This window comes from Platichthys flesus, chromosome 9, assembly GCF_949316205.1.
Source record: "Platichthys flesus chromosome 9, fPlaFle2.1, whole genome shotgun sequence".
In the NCBI taxonomy this organism is placed as follows: domain Eukaryota; kingdom Metazoa; phylum Chordata; class Actinopteri; order Pleuronectiformes; family Pleuronectidae; genus Platichthys; species Platichthys flesus.
Window position 1 is genome coordinate 25,345,957 of NC_084953.1, and position 27,965 is coordinate 25,373,921.

General features: G+C 40.8%; 2 protein-coding genes across 5 annotated transcripts in view; both read right to left on the reverse strand.

Moving 5' to 3' along the window:
• LOC133960858 (zinc finger MYM-type protein 1-like) lies at nt 1-12,460 on the reverse strand. The gene is made up of 4 exons (XM_062395697.1): nt 12,415-12,460; nt 2,863-2,931; nt 2,380-2,463; nt 1-2,171 (listed from the first exon to the last, which is right to left on the reverse strand). Exons 1-4 carry the CDS (start codon nt 12,458-12,460, stop codon nt 1-3), a joined length of 2,370 nt encoding a protein of 789 aa, XP_062251681.1.
• An 8,490-nt stretch (nt 12,461-20,950) lies between these two features.
• mcf2l2 (MCF.2 cell line derived transforming sequence-like 2) overlaps nt 20,951-27,965 on the reverse strand; it is a 121,030-nt gene continuing 114,015 nt past the window's right edge. For all 4 annotated transcript variants that reach the window (XM_062396344.1, XM_062396343.1, XM_062396342.1 and 1 more), the window contains one exon: nt 20,951-23,614. In XM_062396344.1, the coding sequence (XP_062252328.1) occupies nt 23,614 (1 nt within the window). In that variant the 3' untranslated portion in view covers nt 20,951-23,613. The remainder of the gene's footprint in view (nt 23,615-27,965) is intronic.

The following is a 27,965-nucleotide window of genomic DNA, read 5'->3' on the forward strand; positions in this document are numbered from 1 at the left end:
TCACTGTTTCTTGCTCCTTTCTTTGGACCTTTGTCCTTTGAGCACAAGTGGGTATCTCCTCGGTTTGACTTGGGCGAACCGGTCAATGTCTTCACCATGGTCTAAGCCACAAAGCGCATCCTTCTCCACTGCCATAATAGCCAAATGATGTAGCCTCTCCTGGCCCATGGTTCTCCTCAGCCAGGTGTGGACACGGCGCAGTACACTGAACGACCGCTCACACGTGCAACTGCTGACAGGTATTGTCAAGGCTGCTTGGACAACTGAGCTCAAGGTTGGGAACATGTCTGGGTGAAGTAGCTTGTAAACACTGCCCATGTCAGAAACGGCACCTTCTCTCTTTCTTCTAGAAAGGAACTGCTTTGCCACCAGGATCTCCTCTTTTTTCAATGACATTTTATAATGTGTTGCAATCAGCTCTAGGGAATCCTCACAGAAGAAATCAACGGCCGCTGGGTTGCAAGCTTGAATGCCTCGCATTAGCTCTGCCCCCACATCAGAAAATCTGCTGTTTAGCTCAGTTACCATACGGTCAAGACATGGGTACAACAGAGTTTGTTTCAGCTGGTCTTCTGTGCCCAGATGAGCCCTTGTACCCAAGGTGGACTCTATTGTAAAGTCCTCCATCACCCTCTGCTTGTGCCTGCGACCACTGTGACTCTCACATATGTTGTTGGCATCATAGATGTGTTTTGCTTCATTGTAAAGCTTGTCTGCCATTTCATTGGTTCGGATGGATTTCAGTGTGTCAAGGACTGCATCTTTAAAGAGTGTTGCTTGGGCCAAGTCCACAGAATCCTTCTGAAGGTACAGGTGCAGCCCCTCTGTAGTTGACAGCATACTCCGGAACATGACCAGCAGGTAGACATTTGAAAACCTGGACAGCTTTGACAGTAATCCGACTGCACTCTCTTCCAGGCACTTTAAAACAGCTGGCAGATTGTTGAGCATTGCTCTCACAGACTTCACCTGACATGCCCATCGGGTTTTTGACAGCTGGACAAGCTCACTCTTCTTCAAGCCCAGGAGCATCTGGACATCAGAGAATCGCTGATGGTTTACGATTGATACACTGAAGAAACAGTAGACACTCTCCAATGTCTCAAACAGGTCACTGGCTTCTGGAACAGCCCTGCACGTATGGCAGAGAACCAGGTTCAGCTCATGAGCATAGCAGTGTACGTACAATGCTTCTGGGTGTTTCTCACGAAAGCGAGCTTGAACTCCACTTACTGAACCACTCATAACGGAAGCTCCATCATAAGCCTGAGTGACACACAGGAGATCATTAAGGCCATTCGACTCCAATACATTTTCAATTGCGTCACTGATGCACTGTGCATTCAATCCCTTAAGGGTGACAAGTTCAAGGAGACGTTCTTTGACTCCGCCGTCAGCTGTAACATAGCGCACACAAACAGCAAGCTGTTCAACGTGGCCATCACTTGCCTCATCAGCCATCACTGCATACATTTCCGATGCCTTGATCTCTTCTACGATGGTTGCAGTCACTTCATCAGCACAACATTCGATCATGCTGTTCTGCAAGGCAGGAGATAGATATGTTGAATGAGAAGGGGCCTGGTAGTTCTGGAGGAAGGGGTCAAAGGTTTCAAGGAGCTTCATTACTTCTAAAAAGTTTCCCTGATTCAGGGAGGAGCTGGTTTCATCATGACCACGGAAAGCAATGCCTTGTTTCCCTAAAAGGCTAGTGATGGCCACAATGCGCCGCAGGTATTCTCTCCTTTCACTAATCTGACTGGAATTTCCAACATTCATTTGGTCGACAACATCGCCTTCTGTTAGCGTAGCTCTGTAATTCTTCCAGGCCAGGATAGATGACTTGTGGACAGCACTTGCCTCATGCTCTCGGTAGCTATCCAAGGCCCTTTTCCAGTTATTAAAGCCCTCAGTGCTGAGGAGGGCATCTTTGCTGGCTCTAGGGTTGTGTTTCCCAAAGAGCTTGCATGAGAAACAGTGTGAAGAGTTTCTGCTCAAAGAATACTCCAGCCAGTCAAAAGATTCAAACCATTTGTACTGGAAAGACCGTTGCTGCTTTCCAAAACTAGTGGAGGGGTACTGGTCCCGTCTGGGTTGCTTTGGGCCTGTTTCTCGTGTCCCTAAATCATTCTTTCCTAACAGGTTCCCTGTGCTCCCTGACCCTGAGCCACCTGTATTTCCAAAAAGGGGAAAAAAGCGAAATAAAGCTATGGCCTCCTTCTCCCCCCTTTTTTAAACATGATTAAATAAAACTCTGCTATCCACAACTTGCAATTAATGGGCACTGGCAAGGATGTATACTGGGATACACTGCTGAATATTATACAATTCTGGACTAGAGATATTGGTATAGATACTCCTCACATAGCCTACAGGTACCTGCACTTGCACTTGCACTGTCCTCACTCTGGTCAGCAGCATCACTGGCAGCTGCATCTATGTATGCTGACTCTGCCCTTATCTCTGAAAATGTATAAAAGAATAAATAAAAAAAAGTTAAGCTGTAGCCTACTGTAAACTTAAGATCAATATTCTATCAAATTATTGCATTTAGAAATTTTAATTTCAAACATTATAATTAGGTTACTAAAATATGTTAAATACTACATGTAAGTGGTGTCATTGTGTGGCTCGTCAGTATTGCTTCCTCCTGCTAGTTTGCCTTTATTGGTCTCGAAACCAGGTCCTCTGATTTGCGACCACAATTGACCACCAAATAAACGTGTGTGCTATTAGTTATGCCAAGGACAAAACAACCTATTTTTTGGCGCAAGTGGGAGGTCTTTACCTCTTTTTATACTGAGAGGGAATTCACCAGGTCGACTTTGTTACATAGACACTCTTAACATAGCCTACAGGTACCTGAACTTGCACTCTCCTCCCTTTGGTCTCCTGCATGAACCCTGACTGCATCCTTATCTGCTATCATACCTGAAAATGAAGGATGTGCCATTATATGCTTAAAGAGTTCAACAAGAACAAGAACAACAAAAAAAAACTTCTATTCCCATTACCTCCTTGGCTGCCAACCACTTTTGGAGCAAAAAACATTGAAATCCTTCTTTGTGAAATTGTTGTTTGCAGGTCCCAGGGGGTTGGGACTCTACAGCAGATGTCGTTATAATTCTCTGTTAACAAACATAAATGAGTCAGTACACTTATGCAGCCGGTCTCATTCCCTGTTGCCATGAGAATCATGTATTAACATAAATATTTCTAACTGTTATTCTTTTAATTTCATATCATATCTTCATATTATTGTCATCAACTTTCATGTACAAAGCGGTCATTTAGACTACAGACGAAAATAATAGATATAGTAGCAGGCTTAATGCCTCTGGTCCATCACACTACTAGTCATTAACGTTAGCTAGCTAGAGCATTCTAGCTGCAGACAAAGTACATGATATACATTTGCATTCAATTATAACATTATATACATTTACCATAAGTAAGGTTTTCAAAACGTTTACAGACATTTTAATTACTGACATATAATAAAGACATTGTGAAATCTAGGGCTTGTGCTTACTACTCACCTGTTGTAAACAGTGAGAGACTGGCTGCTGAATTGTACTTACGCACTTGTTGCTCTGTTCTCGTGCGGTAAATGAGGGGCGTTCAAGGACCGTCGGAAAGTCGATTTTTTTTTTTTTTTACCAAAAAATTAGATTCGGGGCTAATCAAATTAGATCCGGGGCTTTAGCCCCGAATAAAACAGCCTAGTGACGCCACTGCTCCACGCCCAAACAATCCAGGGACAAAGGAGAAGGAGACAAGGGACACAAATTGCCACGTGAAGGCATGGTTCGGGATTGTGAAGAACCACATCCTTTTAAAAAAGAAACGAATGCGTCCTGGAGCGTTCCTCAGAAAAATGCACACATCCCTTCATGGCAGGTATGTGGAGCACAGGCTAGGAAATGAACTGCCAGATCAGCTGATTTCCATAGAGGGCAAAATAAACGACATCAGCCTTTCAGAAGAGGCCACATCAAGCGCAAAAGCACAAGAGTCAGAGGTATGTTTTTAAAATATATGGATCTTTTTAAATCATCTTAATTTATATTTATTTTGATGTATTTCTCCACACTGTGTGTGTAATTTCCACTCATGAAGTAATTTGCTTCGTTGATTTTATGGGAGTAATTTGTGATTAGTGCTTGCAAAATAGTTTGATTGTATTTAATGAATAAGTGGTTTGTTGACATTGTCCTATTACCTGACCTAGACACAGACTCTTTGGAAAAGGAAGGGGACTGAGGTTGTCATTGCAACTGTTAGGACAAACAATGGTAACTCAATAATTTGCCTGAGGCATAATGACCTCATCTCACTAAGGCCACACAATCTGCTTAATGGTGAGGTAGGTGAACATGCTTTTTTCACACACATTAATATGCAAAAAAAATATTCCTACTGTCCATAAAAGGGAATTTATTTCTCAAATGCATTTCTAGGCAATGGAGTTTTTCATTCAAGCCACTCTTTCAAGGATGGGGGGTGTGCGCCGACTGTATGTGTTACATCACTTCGTCATTGGTGTAATTTTGTTCGGAGAAACCTCACAAATCTCAAGGCAAAGTTTAAAGACCGTAAGTACAGAATGACTATGAATATGTGAACTCAGAACAATGATAACATTGTTCTGAAGAATTTCAAAATTTGAAACTAATTTGTTATCAAATAATGTCATAGGTGGACTTTGATCAGTACGATGGTGTGATTGGATTTGTTAATGTAAACAACAACCACTGGAAGTTTGTGGTGAGTAAAACAAGTTGACAAACCAAAGTTAAATGTAATAGGCGGGTCATTCTTTCATCATGTATGTATTGTGAATGATTTTTTATGTGTATCCCTTGGCAGTACCTTCATGCTCCAACAAGCCAAATATTCATCATTGATCCTGCTGACCCTGAGATTGATCTGGAAGAGACCAGGAAAGCAAAACGCTTACGTTTTGCTGCTTTCTTCCTCTCTCCGTTGACAGTACCCATAGTATTATTTTCAGATAATTACGGCACCCATTTTATCAGTCACTATGGCCCACACAATGGTCACACTTCTGTTTTTTAACAGCAAATACTTTAGGACAGGGTTTAATCTAAACGGACAAAAGGATTGGTTGACCTTGGCATGGAAACCTGCCACCATTTCCCACACAACACAGAGAGATGGAACTAGCTGTGGAGTCTTTGTCATGGAGGTGAAGTAAACCATCTCAAACCACCACCTTTTGTTTTATCCCCATGAACCTTCATGTGTCAGATTCTTCCATTTCAATAATCATGACTGTCTTTAAATTGTTATTTTCTGTTAAGATGGCAAGACAAATAATCCAAAGCTTTCCAGCAATTCCAGAGGAACTCAACATTGATTCTCAATGCAAAAACATTGCACGTTTAAGAGAAGATATGGCAGAGGAGATGCTTCTTGCCGCAGGTAATGTAAAGAAGTTGTTACTATACAATGTCTAATTGATGATACATTTAAAATGTATCAATGTGTAAATTACACACGCTATCTGTTCACATAGGTTAATTTCTGCTCTTTTATAATGTGAAAAAAATGTCAGAGTCCAAAATGGATTTCTGCTGTCAATGCGGAATGAAAGTTCCTTCGGCCTTCGAAATCAAAACAAAAGACATTCTTTGGGTAAGTATTACAAGTTCAGTGATAAAATATCAATTGCATGAAAAAACCGTGGAGTTAATGTGCCTGGGTTTGTGGTTTCTACAGATCGAATGCGGAAAATGCAACAGATGGTTCCATGCATCTTGCCTTGGAATGACAGCTGCCAGTGTTCCAGAGAAAGACACTGCATGGTATTGTGAAATTTGCCTCTAAGATAATAGGGGTATACATATTGGAATAGTCATGAATGTTTGAAGATTCAATCAAAAAATGTCTAAGTCTATTGGTTATATGCTATTCATGACAGTTCTTGTTCTATATTGTTCATGTTTATCCTACAAAGTTGGATCATTTTGGGACCATACTACCCTCTAGGGTTTGAAAATACGAAAGAAATCGAATAAGAAAATTAAGCTCAACAAAATTAAAGGGGAAAAAATACAAAGTAAGGGGACATTATTTAACCACGGACATGGGGTTACCAAAACAGGGGAATGTCTATTTTGACAACGAATTTTTGAGAAATTATACCATAATGTTATAAGAAATACGGTCACTGGCAGCTACATCAAAGCATAAGAAAATGTATTTTTATTCATCACTGGGCTTTGTTTTTGTTTAAGAGGTAGCCTACAGCCATATTTACTAATCTGTTATTAAAAAATGTCTTGTTAACAATGCCTTTTGTGTGTTTTTCATAATTACTCCCATCCTATTTCACAAAAAAGGTCACCCATAATAAATGTGAAAATTTCCTTTTGGTGAATATTTCAAACCATTAATTGCATCCCCATTCGCTATAATGCAAAATGTCAACAAATAATGACCCGTAGTAAGTAAAAGCCAACCATTGGCAAGTACTACAGCAATCAGAATGAAAAAAAATAGTTTTATTGATTTTTGGTGAATATTTAAAACTATTAATTGCATCCTGTTTCACTATTATGTAAAATATGAACAAATAATGACCCGTAGTAAGTAAAAGCCTACCATTGGCAAGTACTACAGCAATCAGAATGCGAAAATCTGTTTCCATTGATTTTTGGTGAATATTTGAAACTATTAATTGCATCCTCATTCACTATAATGCAAAATTTCAACAAATAATGACCCGTAGTAAGTAAAAGCCAATCATCGGCAAGTACTACAGCAATCAGAATGCGAAAATGTATTTCCATTGATTTTTGGTGAATATTTGAAACTATTAATTGCATCCTGTTTCACTATTATGTAAAATATGAACAAATACTGACCCGTAGTAAGTAAAAGCCCACCATTGGCAAGAACTACAGCAATCAGAATGCGAAAATGTATTTCCATTGATTTTTGGTGAATATTTGAAACTATTAATTGCATCCCCATTCGCTATAATACCAAATTTCAACAAATAATGACCCGTAGTAAGTAAAAGCCAACCATCGGCAAGTACTACAGCAATCAGAATGCGAAAATGTATTTCCATTGATTTTGAGTGAATATTTGAAACTATTAATTGCATCCTGTTTCACTATTATGTAAAATATGAACAAATACTGACCCATAGTAAGTAAAAGCCCACCATTGGCAAGTACTACAGCAATCAGAATGCGTAAATGTATTTCCATTGATTTTTGGTGAATATTTGAAACTATTAATTGCATCCTCATTCGCTATAATGCAAAATTTCAACAAATAATGACCCGTAGTAAGTAAAAGCCAACCATCGGCAAGTACTACAGCAATCAGAATGCGAAAACGTATTTCCATTGATTTTTGGTGAATATTTGAAACTTTTAATTGCATCCTGTTTCACTATTATGTAAAATATGAACAAATACTGACCCGTAGTAAGTAAAAGCCCACCATTGGCAAGTACTACAGCAATCAGAATGCGAAAATGTATTTCCATTGATTTTTGGTGAATATTTGAAACTATTAATTGCATCCTCATTCGCTATAATGCAAAATGTCAACAAATAATGACCTGTAGTAAATAAAAGCCCCCCACTGGCAAGTACTAAAGCAATCAGAATGAGAATGTGTTTTTATTGATTATTGGTGATTTCTTTCCTGAAACAATTCCATGGTGACGTCTATGTCACCAGTCCGTGGGGTGTAATTTGTGGACGGTCCCTAAAACAGATTGCAGCCGGACCGTAGATTACAGCGCTGTTCTTGCACAGATATCGATAGCAACAACTAATTTCGGTGTGATTTTTTGTCAATACGCTGTCCTATACTGTCCTCAACATACTACACCCGTAATATAGTGCAATTGTGTTGATTAAACCGATTGCTGGATTAATCCGATTAAAACTGAATATCCGGCGAATATCCAACCTATCCAACCTGCTGCTAACTTTTACCCGCTCCCGGGTGCACGGGACTAGTCTGAGGACTGCTCGTTAAGGCTAAGCTACGTGCTAAGCTAGGTGGCTCCGCGGCTAGCGGGAGGTGGCTAACTACAGCTAACGGAGTTTCTAAGTCATTAAGCCGAGCCTCCATCGCTACCAACACACTACATTTATTACATGTACCACTACTGTTAAGGGAGGCAGAGGAGTAAGTAAACATTAGACACTCGGAGCAAGAGAGAGCAGTGGAGCAAAAGGGAGAGAGAGAAGACATCGCTGCTATAGAGCTACGAGGGTAAGCTCAGAAACACAGAATCACTAAGCACGATAGAATAAGGGTTGGTATCTGCGAGTGTTTAACTACAGACCGGTGAGTTTAGCCGTAGTGCTACAGAGAAACAGTTGTGTTTAGCAGCGGAGCTAATTCGCAGAGCGACCACCACCAATGGCAAGAAAACAGGAAATGACGCAGCACGCTTAACGTAATGACGTCACAACTCAGTCTGACACAGCCATAAGATGTTAATTTCTTAAATTTTCTCTGATATTTTGACAAACATGTCTTACAAGGAAACAAAATGTTCCTCACTGACTAAAGTCTCAAATAAAACCAATATTAAACTCTATAGAAACTACAATCATGCCAACAAAGTTTCAAACTAGATACCTTTTACCATGGTCTGCACGTTTGACCAGGTATTTGCTAAATAAACAAGGTCTCAGCGATGTAGGCAGAAAGAATAGTTGAGTGGAGGAATGACCCAAATAACCGGCTACATGTAATTATATACAATAGTCACAGTATGTATTTTTGTTGTCCTATGTGCATTGCTTAGAACTGCAATAAGCACTCTTACATTGGCAGCAACAGCTTTACTCATTAACATTAGATCCAGTTGTAAATAACTAACTTTGAGTGGTCATCAAGATTACAAAAGCGCTATTATAAATAACGAGCAAATATCAAAAGTTTCTATTGTTTAAATTCAAAGTCGAAGTCAAAATCAGATTTGATCTTTGCGAACAGAAATATACATTTATTTACACATCAAATTGTAAAAAACATTAGGTCATTCGAGATGAATGTGCAGATGAATTCCAATGTCAGTTGTGAACTGATGTACTTAGAACTGTTAATTTGTCAAAGCATATAGCATTGCATAAGTGTTCTACTTGACCTCTGTGATCCCTCAAGAATATCAGACACATCCACCTGTAACCTAAAACATTGCAGATTATTGCCAGCCACAACATCCTAATTCTGCATTCTTAGATCAACCCCAATGAGAACAGAACGAAGATAACAATAATAATTATCAATTCCAGGTTTAATGGGGTATAATTATTATTATTATTAGTAGTAGGAGTAGTATTATCATTAGTATTATCGTTATTATACCAACATGCTGTCGGTACACTACCAACATACAGTCGTTGAAAGCTACATGGTTGTTACCCAGTGACTGGTTTAGGAAAATTAAATGGACACAAAATTACTCATCAGTCACATCAGAATACGGTACTCACATGACTTTGAATAATTAAGTCTCAAAACTCAGGCCAAACCCGAGTCCTTATTTACTGTAGATGCATGATGATGAATCAACTTGTTGGAATTTGAAGAAATTACCTCGTCTTTCTGTGCTTGTCAAATAGTTGGCTACACAACAGAAATACAACAATCTGTCCCACAAAAACAGGTATACACATTACAGACATATACAAATGGCTGCCCTTAGGGATGCAGCATGCGTCTGCAGGATGGTAAACACAAGCAATTTTCTTTTTCTGTGGTGACTTTTGTTGTGAAATCTTTAGTATGCTCGTCATATTCCTGGGGCTGTTGGACACCTCCCCCAGTCAAACATACTGACACACGCAAACACACAATCTCTGTCTGTCTTTCTGTATTCAGCCCTCAGGAGCTTCACTGTGCGGTACAAAGCTTTGTCAAGACCATATCTTCCTTGTGTCCAGGTTTATCCTCTCTACACTTCCTACTTCCTCTAAACCTTCAGGGTGTCTTGTCAGAGTATGCAGCAAAATATCAGGCATCACCCTAAATTACCTCCCTAACCTGCAAAAGGGCATATCCTTGAGGCAGGCCAGGTTGATTCTGACTGATACCAGTCACCCCCTGTTTTTTGAGTTCCACCGAAAAAAGTTCCACTCTTACCGCCAGGCCATAGATGTATCTTACCTAGATGCAGGACAAACAGATGTATGAACTCATTTTTTCTTGCTCTCACTAGCCTTTTAAAAACTCTTACATGAGAGTTTTAAGTATTAACTGTGTATTTTGTTTATGTTTTTTATGTTTTATCTATGTCATCTGGCTGTGTGATTGTTCTGCTCGCTGTGCAACAAATTGCACCGGGCGGAAAATAAAGTCACCTTGAACCTTAAAGAGCTTTATATCTCTATCTGTCTGACTATCTGACTCGCTTTAAACTTTGAACTACTGAAACCCCTTCAAATGCATTAAAATGTCAGGTGAAGCCTTCAAATGCATTAAAATGCATTTGAAGGCTACACCTGACACTGACATCAATGAGGAGCATGCTAAACATCTAAATTATTAAAATTTCCATGTTGAATTCATAGTTTATCTGACATCACTTCTGAGTGAGTCAACTTTTTAAACCGACTAATGTTATCTGTTAAGATAGTAGGCTAACATTATCTAGCTTTCTATATGATCAGGAAAACTTTAAAGAGGGTAGATTTTTTTTGTAATGTCAATATACCTGTGGAAATTACAAATAGGTCTGGATATATATTAATTCATGCGTTTTGCCTCAAGTTGGTGATTTCATCCATTTCTGCCGCCTTTGTGCTGATTTCTGCTGCAGTCCTGAAATTCTTTCATCCCCACCCAGATTTCTGGCAAGTGCAGAGCACTTATTCCTTAATTCCAAATAAAAAAAATGTTGTTTTGTGCTAACTACTTGCAGCAGATCAAACACGTCAGAAAGTCAGCAGCAGAAGTGGTGTTAAAAGCAACTGAATCTGTCCATGTACATTAAATTCTCTGTTGTCCTCCAAAACCTTTCTTTATGCAGGTTTTGAATCCATAGGCAAAGAGGCACCCTGCCATGATGACAGAGTTAATTTTTGTGTACAAATTGCATGAAAATGTAAACACTTGGGTAAGGTTGACTTTAGATAAACATCAATGACAGCAACATGTTTTTGTTACAAAGCTTTGAGCTGCATCTTGTTCAGGAGCCACAGGTGGCTGACCCATGCAAGAAACAGATCAAATATACAACTTTTAACATTAGACCAGGCTAGTTTGGTGTGGCTTTATGTTAGCTGTGACAGTTTGCTGTTTTTGTCATGATCACGTTATTCAGAACTCTTAATGACCTTGACAGACTTTCTTTTCCTGGTCCTGGGTTTAACCCAGATTCGAAAGACAAGACCAGTTCTAAAGGCCTATGTATACTTCTCCGTCTTGACGGACACGGACACATGGCAACGCCTTCTCCGCCGTGGAAAGCCATCTTCGGGCTCCTCGGAGAACTATTCATGCAGTACTGATTTTTCTAACTACATGTCGGCATGGCGGAGAGCCTAGGGATAGCCCTTGGCTGTGATCGGTCTGCTAACGACAGCATTTCCGAACTACATCATTTCCGGAATCTCACATTTCCTGACCTCAAACCTCCTGTTTCATTCCCTATATCACAATACCCAAGCACAACTACGATTCTACGATTAATGTGACAAATGTGTTAAGCCAGCGGAGTAGTCTGGCTGACGGTGGTTGGTTAGAGCACTAGCGGCATGTGTGTCGTACGGTCACATACGGTTATAACGCCCTGTCATAATGCCACTAGCGGGCTAGGCACCATGCTAACTGCGGTGGTAACAACGCAAAAACCTGCTGTCACGACTTTAATTCCACGGCTATCATGACACTGTTTCCCAAATATTGTCAGGTTAAAAGCAAACACTGGGTAGTAGTTAGTATTGGAAGTCTCTGCTGACTGTGTGTGGAAGCTGGGGGGGAAGCTAGCTGCCTCTGTGTAGCTTCAAGCTGTTGAATTAGCAACGCAGTTCGGAAACAAGACCGGGGAACCACTGCTCTAAGAAATGATAACATAAGCATTTTGACCAACTGGGTGTCACTTTATTTCAGCTAAAACTGTCCTTTCTACGTGTCATCAACAGCCTTTGTTTGTTCGTTTCTATCGTTCACTGTGTTTGAGGGAAGCTGGGAGGAGGTAAACAAACAATCAATGACTTCTTCTGCATATATAGAGCTCATGAGGTAGGCTTCTCTAAGCTCGTCTTCCGTTGTGCCACCTACTGTTCTGGCAGTGAATGTTTTTCAGCACCTACAGCTTTCGGCGAACCGTAATGAAAAAGTGTACGTCAGATCCGTCCGTCCGTCCGTCCGTAACGGATTCGGAGTAGCATACTTCAGCCTTAACCCTACCCCACACTTCCAGCTTCTCCTTCCCTATCACATCAAAGTAAGCCATAGTGGTAATGGCGGATCCTGTGTCGCGTTGGCATCAGATAATGGTTGTGGACCACGACCGAGGCGGCGGCTGATGATGGATCCTAATAAACGGCAGTGGACAATGACTGTGGACTATAGTGGATCCGATCTGGATGGCGGATCATGATCTTGCTGGATGCTGACCATAGACTATGATTGCAGCAGGACTGCTTGACATATAGTATTGAAGTTATCCTTCAAAATGTTTACCCTCATCAATGCTGCTAAAATAGGGTGACCATATTTTCATTTGGGAAAACCCAGACACCTTGTCGGGGGGGGGGGGGGGGGGGGCGGTCATGTGGAGGATGCTGCTGCTTTAATAGTATTTTATTATTATTCAGTTATACCGGTATATTATATTATATAGATAGAACAAGATATTTACAGTTGGTTTATTAAAAATGCTTTTCAGTAAAAGTCAATAACAATAACTCCAATAACAAATGATAATTTTATTCAAAATGTATTTATTCAAAATGCTTGAGTCAACAATTCCTGTAATGAATGAACAGCATAATGAAAGAAATAATGTCGAATCTTAACATCCTTCACTTCACCATCAATAACTCTGAACTCGAAATAACACTCACTTAGCCTCAGTTATGAACAAAATAAAATCTGTTTTGTAGGGCTATTGGGGGGGCGGGGGGGAGAATTAAACAATGAGCTGATTTACAATCATTGAAAATAATTAAAATAAATAACAAATGAGCTAATTTACAATCAGGTAGCCTATTGGAGAAAATAAATTAACAAATGAGCATAATACAAAAAAAACCCTCTTGTATACTCGAAAAAATAACTTAAAATATACAAAAAAAAATAATAAATATCAACACACCATCTTAACTTCCCTGCTTAATCCTCGTCTCCCTCTTCATCTGTTTTGTCCTCTGCTTCGTCTGGTTTTTCTTCCTCGTCCTTCTTTGCCCATTTGTATTTTGCTGTAGAGCTGATCTTCTTCAGCAGTGTCTTGTGGCCCAACATGTACGTGTGAAAGTCCTTGCATGACATATCTTTGAGATTGTATTGCACAAATAGGATCCCTTTCAAAGATGGAACTGAGAGCTGGTTCCTCTCCTTTGTCCACTGGCTCTGCATCAGTGAAAACACTCTCTCCACATTTGCATTATGTGGAGAAAGTGCGAAGACAAACTGTGCCATCCTCAGCAGCTCCGAGTAGCATCCGATGCTTTTGGCCTTCTCGAAGTACTTGACCCACCTCTGGTGCACCTGCAGGCCCATGAATGCTTCATCCTCACTGCAGCTTTCCACAAATTTCTTTAAATTGGACACTTGGTCAAAGCATTTCACATCGTCAATTGCCACCCCTTTCTCCTCAAGGTACTTGATGCAGGCCTCCACATCATCCCACTTAGGTGCCTCGCTCATGTCCATCCACATGAAAGGTGTGAATTCTTCCATGGGCGCTATCCATTTCTCCAGGTACTCCAAGCATGAGCTATACATGCCTAGCACATCCGCCATGAACTTGTCACATCCCTCTCCAAGTCCTTCTTTGCGGTGTGCGGCAAGCAGTCCCTTGACTTTCAGGGACATGAAATTATTGGTCTTCCGTTCAATAACAACGTTGTGGATGCTGCTCAATATTTACTTGATTTCCATGATGGAGTTGTCCTCCCTTTCCATCTCCTGAATGTGGCAGTGGAAGATGGACATGAGGGAGTGCATGTGCCACAAATACACCTCACTAAAAGGGTTTTCAAAAAAAACCTTGATCATCACAGGTGGCTTTTCTTGGGATAAAAAGAATGCTTTTAGAGCAGGGAACATCTGCAGCATCCTCTCTATTCATGGGAATAGAGAGAGCCACCTGGTCTTGCTGTGTGACAGCATCCTCCTGTATTCCACATCCACAAAATCGCAGTACTCTTTGAGGGACTCTGTGCGCACAGTGTATATGTGGAAGTACTGGTAGATTTTGAAAATGATATTTTCAATGTCCACATTAAGCCTATCTGCCCCGTGATGGACACAGTTGTTAAGGATATGTGCTGGGCATCCCACGCCAATCAATGTTTTGTTTTGTAGCAGCCTCTTCAAATGTGCAAACACATTATTTCCCCCTTCGTCACGCCGAGTTCCACCAAAATTGGTGTTGCAATTGTCGCCGGTAAATGCGACGCATTTGGAGGCCAAATGTTTTTTCGTCAATGTTTGCATTAAGTAATTGGTGATGGTCGTTGCAGTCTCGTTGGGTGTATCTTGCACTTCAATTAGTTTACTCTGAAAACCACCCGCCTTCCAATCAAAATACTGAATAATGATGGGGAAGATTTTCACCGCACCATGATTGCTCCCATCAGTACTTACACCACAATAAGGGATGTCTTTTAGTGCTTTGTGCGCCACTTCTACAGAATGCGGTGCCAGTACACTATCAACAATAGCCTCGGTCTTAGTTCGGGCACAACTAAACTTTTTAGCAGTGTCTGAATCGGGGAGGGTCTTTTTGAGCAATGCACTAGTGCAGTCCATGGATCTGTAACTGTTGTGGTGTTTCACTGTGTGAAATGACCATGCAGCCTCCGCTGCATTCACAGCTGTTTTGTGCTTCTCGGTGTCCAGGTGGATTTTCAGATCTCTTGCACCTCCATTGGACACCGAGACATATGTGCCTGCTTTGCACACTGTGCACAAGGCTTCTCATTTGTCTCGACCCGGTCTGAAAGCCGGGAAACTCTTTAGTAATTCGTCAGTAAACGAGCACTTGCGCTTCGGCATGTTGCTTGCGTATGACAGTCACGTTGTCTACGTTCTGACTAATAGGGCTGACAGCATAGGGGCGGGGATTAGGCTACGTCGCACGCAGCGCCGTGGGCAGTGCCCTAGTGCATGTAAATGTAATGGTCCAAAGAAGGTAATTTTAAAAACCAGGACATTTCCTCACTTTCTAAAAATAACCCGGGACACCCGGGACAGGACGTGAAATACGGACATGTCCCGGGAAATACGGACGTATGGTCACCCTAGCTAAAAACTTGAATCTTGACATCTATTGCACTTCTGTCTGTCCTGGGAGAGGGATACTCACATGTGGCTCTCTCTGAGGTTTATACGTTTTTGTACCCTGTTAAAAGGGTTTTTAGTAGTTTTTCCTTACTCTTGCTGAGGGTTAAGGACAGAGGATGTCACACCATGTTAAAGTCCTATGAGACGAATTGTGATTTGTGAATATGGGCTATACAAATAAAATTTGATTGACTGATCAAATCTACACCAGAATCCTGTTTGTGGACTTCAGCTCCGCATTCAACACCACCGCCCCAGCTCTTCTCCGAGACAAGTTGACACAGTTGAGCGTGCCTGAGTCCACCTGCAGGTTAATCACTGACTTCCTGACCGACACGAAGCAGCGCGTAAGGCTGGGCAAGCTTGTCTCTGAGCCCCGGACTATCAGCACTGGAGCCCCACAAGGTTGCGTGCTCTCCCCTCTACTCTTCTCCCTGTACAACAACAACTGCACCTCCAGCCACCCCCCTGTCTAACTCCTGAAGTTTGCAAATGACACAACTCTATTTGGATTAATCTCCAATGGGGACGAGGCCGCCTACAGAGAGGAAGTTGACAGCCTGGCTTCCTGGTGCAGCCAGAACTACCTGGAGCCGAACGGTTTGAAGACTGTAGAGATGGTAGCAGACTTCAGTAGGAGCCCAGCCCAAACCGCCCCCCTCACCATGTGAGACTCCCAAGTTAAAACAGTGGAGTCTTTCAGATTCATTGGGACGATCATTGTACAGGACCGGAGATGTGCGAAAACTGAAGAAATTCAACATGCTGCGGAAAGTTCTACACAGCCATCATTTGAGTCCATCCTCACCGCATCCTCAACGCATCCATCACCGTCTTGTTCGCTGCCTCCACTGCCAAGGACAAGGGCAGACTGCAGCGGATCATTTGGTCAGCTGAGAAGGTCATCGGCTGTGACCTGCCGGCTCTCATACATCCGTTCCACTCCAGGACCAGTAAGAGAGCAGACAAGATCATTGCTGATCCTTCCCATCCCGGTCACCACCTATTCCAGAGACTCCCATCCGGAAAAAGGTTCCGGGCTATCAGGATTAAAACGTTGCGCCACCTGAACAGTTTTTTCCCTATGTCAGTGGGGCTTACAAACAAGCCCCCTGCATCACACTGACTCGGCCATCCCCCCCTCGCAAATAATTTATAATTATATATTACTGGCATTATTACCAATCTCTGCACCTTAGCACCGCAAATGCCCATAACTCTCTTACTGTATATATTGTTGTTCTATATTGTTGTTTTCATATTGTTGTTTTATGTACAGTGCATCAACCACACCAAGGCAATTTCCTGTATGTGCAAATATGCGTACCAAAATAAAAGAATTATGAATCGTAACGAGAGGATGTTTGTGATTCCGCTTCAACCCCTTTACTGCAAAGAAGTATCTTGTTTTTTCCTTGCGCGGACTTTCTGATATTTTTAGCATATTTGATGTGATGATTCTGTTGGTTTGTTTGTTGTTCTTTCTCTCCCCCTCCCTTTTCTGTTCTGCCTCTGCAGGTTGTGTGTGTGGCAGGGGGTCTGGCTGGTTTCCAGCTGACGAGGCACACCTGCTCTCAGATCAGCTTTTCGCCTCACAATAAAAGCCTGGTCTTCATCCCACTACGTTGCCAGATTATTCCGTCTTGTTCGGTAGAGCATGCTTTCTTGATTCTCTCGGCCCTCGTGTTCTTTACCCCAAGTATTACTAATCCGTGTACTTTCCTCCATGTACCCAGACTTCCTGTGTTCCTTGCCGCTCTTCCTCATCTTCATTTCCCCTTGGATATCCGAGCCAGCCAGCACCCTGCCGCCACATCCTGCATTTGTTATTTTGTTCAAATAAACTCTCCTTTTGTTCAAAACTGACAGTCAGTGTCTGCTTTGGGGTCAAACTGAAAAAACAAACCATAACATTTGATCGGCAGCAGAAAGTTCAGTGTTCAGTGTTCAGATTTAGAATTCAGAATCACTCAAAACATGTATTATCAACAGTACATGTCATGTATAAGATTTGCTGTCCTACTGAAAAACAAATCTTTTCTTTGAAACAAGCAACTGCCAATGTTTCTCTGAAAATGTAAATAACAACCAGGTAAAATGGATCCCTGTCCTTACAAAGACAAATTGAATGACAGCTTGTTTCTACAGCAGGTGAAGTCTCTGAGAAGCACAGGATGGAGTTTTTGTCAAACATTTAAAAACAAATAAGTCACATGTTATTTCTCGAGTTTTCCTTTATAAAATACCCTATGGTTTCCTCTCACCAAAAATCAAAGATCAGACACAATATGTTCTCCCTGTGCTTTGTGCTCTATCCATTATCTAACATGTATTGTTGAAGGTCGCAGGAGAGGCTGAACCCAATTCTGAGCTGACATTGAGCGAGCGGCAGGGTCCACCCTCATCAGGTGGCCATTGTTCCACCGGGCCTACATAGGAAAACAATTCACATTCACAACTCTTATGGTTATGATGGTACAGTGGTGCATTGAGGCTCGAACCTGCTACATGCAGTGAACTGTGATCTCCTCAGTCGGTGTGTGTGCTGTCAGCAAAAGGGTGAATATTCATGCGATCCAAGCTCTTCATCGGAAAAGCACTGCTGTTGTTCTCCAATACTGCACTAGGAGTGGAATCTGCAGTCTATAAAAATACAGCTGAAGGCTTTGGAAGAGGAAAGTAGGAAAAGTTGAACTTGACTGTTCTTGATTCAATGTTTTACATGTTTCTTATCTTAAAGGGGAAATATTATGTCCATTTTACCACAGTTGATATGGTTCCTTGGGGTCTTAATGAAATGTCTGTAACATATTTTGGTCAAAATACCACAAGGATCCTCTAAAACAGCCCTCCTCAGATTGACCTGCAGTATAACAACTCGCCAAACCCTCCGCCCCTCTTTTTTGTAGTTTCCAGTGAATCCTCTGTTTGCTAATCTAACCTTTTGCCTCCTTGCTCCCAGGACCTCCATGCCAGCCACAGCCTGCTCCCCCAGAAGAGACAGACTAGCAGAATCAGTTACCAGCTTTTATTGCATGATGTCTATACTTTTGTTATCTGTATCTTTATCATTATTGTTTTACTCTCTGAGCTTCATATTGTTTGTCGTAAAGCACTTATTTGTTATTTGTTTTGAAAAGTGATATACGAATAAAGTCACTGACAAAATAACAGAAACACTGCAAGCCTGTATTTCCATGTCTGCAGCAAAAACAGACAGATAGTTCTCCTCCTATTTCACTTCCTAGCTTACAATAATTACATACATTTTAATGCAAATGATCTTGAAATAAAATGTTGTGATTTCTCTCTGACAGCGTGTATTCAACGCCTACCTACACCGATTTAAATAGCATCTCGTTTGAGCACCCGTCACCCACGAGTCTTGTGTGGGGGTTAGAGAGTACAGCAAGGTGTTGCAAGAGCATCTCATCTCCTCTGTTCGCACTGTGCTTTGTTATCTCTCAGTCTCAGGGTCTGTGCTTGTTATGTGCAGTTACAACATAAGTGAAAAGCTTGCTGTCCTCATGCTCATACAATTACAGCAGACTCACAGAGAAAGTCAAGGTTTATGCGAAGATAGATGTTTTAAGATCAAGTGCTTATGGTTGCTGAGAGAGCTCAATGCACTGCAGTAAAGCGATGAACCCGACTTGCTCATTGTTCTGACTTTTAAAGTAACTGAAGTTGTATTCTCGTCATTGAGCTGGACGAGAATACAACGCAATAATGATTTTAATATTATTGCAGATATCACATTTTGCCAAACACTGGGAAAACTATGCCTCATGTGAGACACTACACAACCGTCCATGTCTGCCTTACAAACTGTCTGCCTTACAACACAACCTGCTTGTCAAAGAGCATGCTTCCAGTGTTTGTATGAAATCAGTATCAGTATCACTATTTTTTGTCTCCTGGAAAGACTTCTTTTGTTGTCTGTGCTACCTGCATCATGTGAGGTAAAATTCAAGAAGATGTGTTCTTGTCTTCTCTTAAGTGCATTGCATTGAGCTCTATTGGCCACTACACATGTTAGATGACTGGAAAATATGAACTGCCAGTAAAGTCTAATAATGGTTGTAGTCTTTGCTCAACTTTTGTTTTTTGACGTAGTTGGGACTGGTGAGAGATGACCTCTTCAACACATTACATAACAGTATTCCAGCAGGTACACCAGAGGAATGATGCAAATCCTTGGAACAGTTCCCAATACTGAAATTGAGGAACTTCATTGTATCTCTGCTGAACGTGGCTCTTGAGCATCCTCCAGTTGTACCACATAGTCATAAGGAGGTTCAGAGCCTGGAGACTTAGGTCTGAATATTATAGTAATCTGTGCCCTTTAATTATACCTGAATTTTATTTAAGCAGAGAAAAGGTTTATGAAAACATGGGTTTAATTTAGTTTCTCTGGTCATTTGTTCAGTTGGTTATATAATAAAGCTGTACTCATCAAAGTACCTGTCAAGATAATTTTTTCACAATGATCTCTATTATGTGCAACAAAGGCAAACTGATCAAAATTGAAGCAGGAGTGATTTGTACACTTTTGTAGACTGGATGTAATGTAGGGATTTTGTATGTCATGGTAGTGACGTTCAAACATGCAAAATAAAACAGCAGTTTTCTTCAACACTCATTTGTCCATGTTCCATCAACACTCTTTGTGTAGTTGCTAAACTACTTCAGTACTTAGTAGCAGTTATCAGTTACTTCAATGGAATGCTTAAAGTATGTATATGGACCGCTTGGGTGGACAGTCATGGATATACTTAGAGTTTTGACCAAAACTGTAATCTTTAACATGCCTAAAACAAGTTTAATGGGGGTGACAGATTATTAATGTTCTCTTTGTTCTTGTGTTTGTGATGTGACCTAAAATGTATAGACAGTTCAGTAATTCCAGAGTTTAGTAATTGTGTACACAATATTAACATTTTGATCCATCATACCTTCTGGAGTATAAGCTGTAGGTTGCTTTGAGTCCACAAACAAACAAACAATCACTAAGAGCAGCCTGAGCTGATGTTAGTTAATTAAAAAGAACAGGTCAAACTGTGAGCATTTCTTTATACCACTGTTATTGAGTGGGATGCTGGTCCTCCAGCGCAAACAAAGAGATAACAGCAGAAATGTTTAAGATAATGAAAAGGAAAAAGCTTTCACATAATACTTTTCCCCTTCGTTTCTCTTTTCCTGATCTGAAACCTACTGTTGCTTGTACGTACACGTATTTGCTTGTCTGTTGGATCACGGGGCAAAAGATGGCATCTGATTGTAGGTGGATGTGACAGGAACTTTCCTTTCCAACATAAAAATGTGGTCTCAATTTTAAGTTCTACAACAAGCCCCTCTGTGTTAATTCTTACATTTTTAGGCTTAGGAGAATATAACAAGTTTAAGCATACAAAAAACACAGGGACAAACTTCATATTGTCTATGCATATTATCACAATGAAGCAATATGTACATTTTTTAATGACAGATACAACATACAGATTTGTTACATTCTATAGTTTTGTTTAATGGCAATTCAATTGCAGGATGCATTTCAACTGAAATATTTTCTTTACAAAGATACAACATTTTTCAATAAACGCAGGATGACGATAATATACAGCATGTTCAAGAGAGTATGACTTTACATCGGGACTAATATTAATGTGTATGAAGTGTAATCGATTTCTGCCCTCTGGTAACCGGGGTATATTAAAATCTTTATATTGCTGTCTTTCTTTTGATCCATCCATCTGTCCTTCCAACCACAAGTCTACAGAGGTATTCAACCATCAATCCATAAACCCACCCACTATTGATACATCCATTCCTCCATCCACAAATCCATCCATCCATAATCCACCTTTCAAGTCGATAACCCATCCATCCATCCATCCATCTTAACTTGCTTATAAAGGTCAGGGTAATTTTAACTGTGACTTGTTTTCAAAGACTTAACTGTGACTTTCTTCCAGAGTAACTAAGTCTTACATTCTGACATGTATTCAATCACTAGGTGAATTTTATTCCTTTTTTACATCCTTTCAGTTTCCTCTTTCTTTTTTTCTAATAACTTACAGTCTGCAAATCAAAGCAGGTGTCATCTACACATTTACACATATGAAACCTTAGGGCTCCTTCCTGCAACATGTCGTGCTTCATCTGTTTGTGAATACAGTGCATAGTGCTTTTGTGGATTTATCAGTGAATAGTCTGCACAATTCTGTCCATCAGTAGAAACACAATATTGTAAAGCCTCTGAGAATGATACAGCAGTTGTACAAGCTGATCTTCCCACATTTACTACAATGCCCTCCTGGCAATCAGTGTGCAGTGCTATTTCCCCTGCTGATGTAAGGAAACCACCCGGGTACTGTTTGCAAAAAGAAAAGCATTTCCCTGAAAATTCACTTGGAGGCAAAAGCCAAACATTCCCAGATGTTTCTCACAACATACAGCCGAGTATGTGCTTAAAAAGTGAAAACCCCCATCATGTGCAGATGAATCCAAGTAGAATAACATGTCAGAGAAATCAATCTGTTTCCTGACACATGATTTACAAAAACACCCAATCCATCTTCAGAATTGATGTTCTGGAGTTATGCTTAATTTATCAAAAGCAATTTGGCTTTTTCCGTCTGTGATTCACCATATATGTGTAAAGATAAACTGGAAAACACATTATGATGAATTTATTTCTGCTGAAATGTAATTTGGCTCTCATTGGCTAGTAAAGGAAATTACATTTTTCAATTGATGCACCTTTGACAGATGATAGACTGCACCAATGAATACATTTGACTAAACAGTGAGTTAAATGACTGTGTATCATTATAGCCAATTTTAGCACATTGTTTTGGTTGTTTTGGTGGGTCCGCTCTCATCAACCTTGTCTCTGGATGCTTTGGGCAAGCTGTCCCCAAACATCACATTACCTTGTTTGGCACCAGAATGCAGATAAACAAAGTTAGGGACTAGTTTATGTCTCTACACAGAAAATACATTTTTATTTTTCAACAGCTGTGTATAGACTAAAACCGAGCAAGAAAGTTCACATGTGATTTACATTAGTCAGGTTGCCAGAACCAACTGAATTCCAATGTAACACCATATCTGCTTGATGTCTAATCAAGTATGTGCTAACATGATAGCATGGTAAACTTTACAAGACAGTTTGACCCAGAATGTCTAAAAACAAACAAACAAGATATAATACAAGTTCTCTCCAGACATAGTAAACCAAGAGGAATATCTGGATTGTAAATGCCTATATAAAATGGTGATATCTTTCAACTTCCTTGAGCAATTTATAAAGATCATTTGCAAATGTACAGGGTGTGAGATAGGGTGCGTTGAGATAATATACAACATCTGATGTAACCTATTGGCAATATATCTACTAGGGACTATCTAGTGAAATAAGGCAAGCAGGAAAACTTGTAGTTTCTTCTGGAGACTGCAGCTGCTGTGGAGGGTCTGATGAAGCAGATGAAGCTAGGCAGCAGAGGCAGAACCTGGTCTCTAAGAGATTTGCATGAGCGCAGTGTAGCAGCAAAACAGGGCATCATGCCAAGGCCTCCTCACAACCAGCACATGGAGGTGATAATGTTATCTGTTGTTATAAAAGTCATAAATGGAATCTGACACTTCAGGTATCCAGCCCAGCCACTGTATTTTTTGATACAGTATTGAATCAGAATTCATCCACATTTGGATGTAAATTTCAGTGTCCATGTCTGTAGGTTTTCAGGCCCCAGAGACAACAGGTGGTTGAACTCAAATACTTGTATGGCTTCCATGTGGTCACATTCAGGTCTGTAACGGTTCCAGATTTTTGGACATATTTGTAGACTACGTGTTTGAAAAAAACTAATAGTCTTTAACATTTCAAGTCCAGCTTAAAAAAATTACAGTTTAGATACTGTAGTTATAGAGTTATCAGTCATGTTTGTGATACATCAAAATGTTTGTCATCCAGCGTAATGAACAACAATAGTCAGCCATGATTAGCTGCTGTCCTGAGACACAGTTCCATACGTACTGGCTTCATTTTCATCTGAGTCGGAGAGAGCTGCTGTACACAGTTCACTGAAGATATCTGAAAAACAAGAATAATTCTTCTCAGTTTCAACTTCAAATATAATCTTGCATTTTATTATACAAAATATATTACACAAATACTATAAAATAATATGCATGTAAAAAGGGAAAAGCAATATATATATAAACTGTGGCGAGCAAACAAGGATGCACAGCCCACACTCATGAGCCAATAAAACCAACCAAACAATGAAGCTTACAGTATATGACACACATCCAGCATTCAATAAAACTGATTACACCCCTGTGCAATATCACATGATAACCGTATTATTTCAAAATTGAACTGCAGTGTATTTTATCTTTAGACATTGATAAGCCTATCCATTTATGTCAGACACGGTCTTTAATAATGAATGTTGTTAATATGATTTTGTTATTATTTCCAAACTGAGAAGGCCAAGACTCCAAGCATGACAGGGATGTACCAACATGACATTAAAGGTGGAGATACGAACAATTAGAAAACAAAAGAATGGGATATCACTAATGGAAGATGCACAGACTTGTTCAAAGTTTAAAGAGTTAGAGAACAGGATTTGTAAGTATGTTACATTTTATTGATATTAACCAGGGATGTACTCAGTTTTCTTGTATACTGTAAAAGTGAGGCATTCAGTTTCTGTCAGCCAGTAAAGTGCTAAAAGAATTATAGCGAAGGAAGATATTGGCAATCACGACAGACAGGTGAAGAGGTCTTGTTGCAAACGTGTTCCAATTAACTAAAATACTTGAGGGTAACTGCTAGAGCGTGTAATTCTGTACTCCTCCTCACACAAAAAAAAGCCAGAACCAAACAAGATAAAACTCAGACTCAGGATAAGAAGGAGGTTAAAGGAAGAGAAAAGGCGTTCAGGTGAGGAGAGCGGAGGGGTTAGTTGATTCAAACAGGCTGGAGTGGAGAGAGTTCCGCAACAAAACAAGCGATGCCATAACAAACACTTCAAGGAACAGCCGTCTAACTGGCATGAGAGGGGGTAAATGGTGAGGAGACGGATGGAGAACAAAACAGAGGGGACAAGGAAGTCAGGAGAAGGGAGAGGCAGAGAGAGCACAGAGTCTAGTAGTGGCTGTCCTCTATGAAGTAATAGAATTCATCAACAGGGTACTGAGACTGCGCTTATCCTCCAAATTGATATCAAAGGTTTGTGTATATGGAGACGCTGGTTCAAGACGTATTTTAGCTGACTATGAATTCCTAGGTGATGGATGTCTTTAATGACGTCCTCACAGAGTAACTCAACTGTAACTCAAAGGGTGAAAAGTTGATAGACCTGCATCCAATGTACCAAAGCATTACCATGTTTAGCTTTTTTACTAATAGATAATAAATAAAAAGGTCTTGCCATAAACATGACTTAATAACGTAACATAATGATGAACACTAACATAATGTCCACTCTCAGCTCCCTCAACAAAAGCAACAGTGCTCTATGTTTGGCAACTGGATGTTTCTTAAGACCCCCTTGGAGGTCTTAGTTGAGTTGCCCTGTCCTCGATAATGCAGCTTATCTTTTGTACTGATGAGAGAGAGAGAGAGAGAGAGAGAGAGAGAATTCATAGGCAGAGTATAATAAGGGGAATTTGCTTCAATCAGTGACATCGTGCTCTGATTATTCAACTCAACAAACCAATGCTCTTCCGTCCCCATCCGCTCAATCCTTCCATCCAACCTGAACAATATCCAACCGTCCCTCCCTCTCCCAGAGCAGTGGCTCACCCAAGCCCACCCAATCCCTGGGCACGTGGCCCAACTGCTGAGTGAGAGAGCGAGGGAGCAAATGACCACGTTGGAGTAAAGTAATGGATGGGTGGAGTGGCTTGGCGAGTGAGTGTGTTACAGCAAGGCGGTTAGTCAGGAATTTCAAGTGTTGTTACTTCATGAGTGACCTTGTTCAGGTGCTGTGTGCAGTGTACTGGACGGAGCCAGCACTGTCTCCTCTGTTAAAAGGTTCTTCACTAGCCTAGAAACACAGTACAGGGGAGGGTCTTCACTCGCTCACAGGACAAAAGGACAAAACAGGAACACTTCAACTTACTTAATGTAAGTAAGTAAGTAACTTACTTACATTAAGTTTGCAACAACAGTAAAATACAGTGAGTAAGATGGAGGCTGATGACAGATTTCACAGTATAGCACCAAATCGTAGGCCATTGCACAAGTCATTCGCGTGGTTGTAAACCCCCAGAACAACTGAGAGAGTTTCCAACAAATTAATCTGTATCAACATGGGTTGACAGATTCTCAATCAGGTTTTATTCAGCAACTTGGTAACACACAATTTGTTCAGTGAATCAAATAGTGTTTGTCCAGTGTTGTGCCACTGTCAGCTGTTTCAGCTGGTTTGGAGAAACAGTTAACCAAGAAAAACGTTTGGCCAAGAAATTGTTTTTCATCTTTCCCTTACTGTTAAAAATACTAACATCTCAAGCTGAAATTGAGAATTAATTTAATTCTGCAGAGATAATAGAAGAACAAATAGTAAGATAATTGTGAGAAAACAAAGTGAATTTCGAAAGAATCTTAAATGAACCTTCGCGAGTGGTTACTCGTCTGGATGGTGGGGATTGTCGATTAGAGTAACTCAACATCAGGGAGAAAAGCCATCCAAACAATGACCACAGTGTGCGCACACACACACACCCACCCACACACACACACACACACACATACACACACAAACTCAGAGAGCCCAAGTTGTTTTAGCTTATGAGCTGCTGTACAAATAAATACTCTATAACCCTATATAATATCAACCCCCTACACATGTATATCAGTATAGAGTTGCCACCCCCCCCCCCCACCCCCCCCCCCCCCCATTCCGCTGTACATGACTCATGATTTATATAAATACTCTGATTGAGTCCTTGTTCACCATCTTGTATGAACAAACATGAGACTTTCACGGATATTAAGTTTGAGTCTTGGTGGGAGAGCAGTTATGAAATGCTAACGTCGCACAGAGCGTTTCTCCTGTCACACAGCGCTGTCACCAGGCCACCAGAGCAGGGAGGATCAGAGCAGCCAACAGAAACGATTTGTACTGTCCGATGTTCTGCTGTACTGCATTTCCATCACACACCGCTTCTCTCACTGTTAGTGTTGTGGTGCAGACACTAAAAGATGACAGACTGTCTGCCTGTTGCTCCTGCAGTTCTCTGTGCACTGTGAGGCTGTTTCTCAGGACCCAAAACACTGACTCCAAATAAGGGTGCACTGAAGGATATTGAATATGAACATGCTTACAGGTTCCTCTATAGCAGGCAGGTATTTAGGTAAACAGAAAGTTCAAACTCGAAGACACTGAGTGGAAGCACAAGGTATCAACGAGAAACAAACAGGAGCATGAAGAGAGACTGAAGACACAAACAGAACAGACAAATTGACATAGGGGACTGTGAGCACAGAGACTAAACCACACACACACAGGGGTGGCAGGGATAAAATGGACAAAGGTGAAACACAAGACACACACACACAAAGAAACACACACACACACACACACACACACACACACACACACACACACACACACACACACACACACACACACTGTTTCTCGCATTCACAAGAGAGAGAAGTAGTATCTTCCCTTATTCTGCTCATACCGTGGCTTTGTGTTGACAGGATGTGGTCGGGTGTTCTTAGTCGTTATTACAAACATTACACATACTGCCAAGAGATGGCCCACATGTGCTGGGACAGGGACAGTGTCTGTGTTTATGTGGGTGTGAAACGATAGCCTAAACCTGGGAAGGTGCAACACACTAGTGCAGTGATTCTCAACAGGTGGGACCTGTTTTCAGTGGGTCACGGACCAAAAAAAATGTTAAGAAAACAATTGTGTGCTTTTATTTTGAAGGGGATTTTTTATGCAGAGGAGTACGCAGAACACAGTTTTGGTCGACTCATTATGACCCAAACTTTGGTCCTAATGACCAAAGTTTGGGTCCTAATGAGGTGCACTGGTCTGTCAGTGTTAATGCTTGTAAAGGTCATAAAGAGTAAACACACATCTGTATTTGTTCCAGAAGTTGATCTATACAAAACAAACACAATTGCATGAGCACATGCATCCAGCAGGATGCTACGGTGGCCCTGAGAGCTCAACGAACAGCAACTTAAGAAAACACATGCAAGTTGACAAAACACATGCAAGTTGACAAAACACAAGCAAAGTAAGAAAACATCTCCATCAATTTCACAACACAACACAACACATTACAGAAACGTGCAGCAAATAGTCACACGCGCTGCAAATAGACACACGCGCTGCAAATAGACGAACGCGCAGCAAATAGACGAACGCGCAGCAAATAGACGAACGCACAGCAAATAGAGGCGACAA

Excerpts from the sequence above, each read along its gene's own strand:
- LOC133960858 (XM_062395697.1), bottom strand. The coding sequence starts at position 12,460 with ATGGCTTACTTTGATGTGATAGGGAAGGAGAAGCTGGAAGTGTGGG. Across the intron at positions 2,464-2,862 it reads GGAGGAGAGTGCAAGTTCAG|AGATAAGGGCAGAGTCAGCA; the intron begins GTACCTGTAGGC and ends ATACATTTTCAG. Across the intron at positions 2,172-2,379 it reads CAGTGCAAGTGCAAGTGCAG|GTGGCTCAGGGTCAGGGAGC; the intron begins GTACCTGTAGGC and ends TTGGAAATACAG.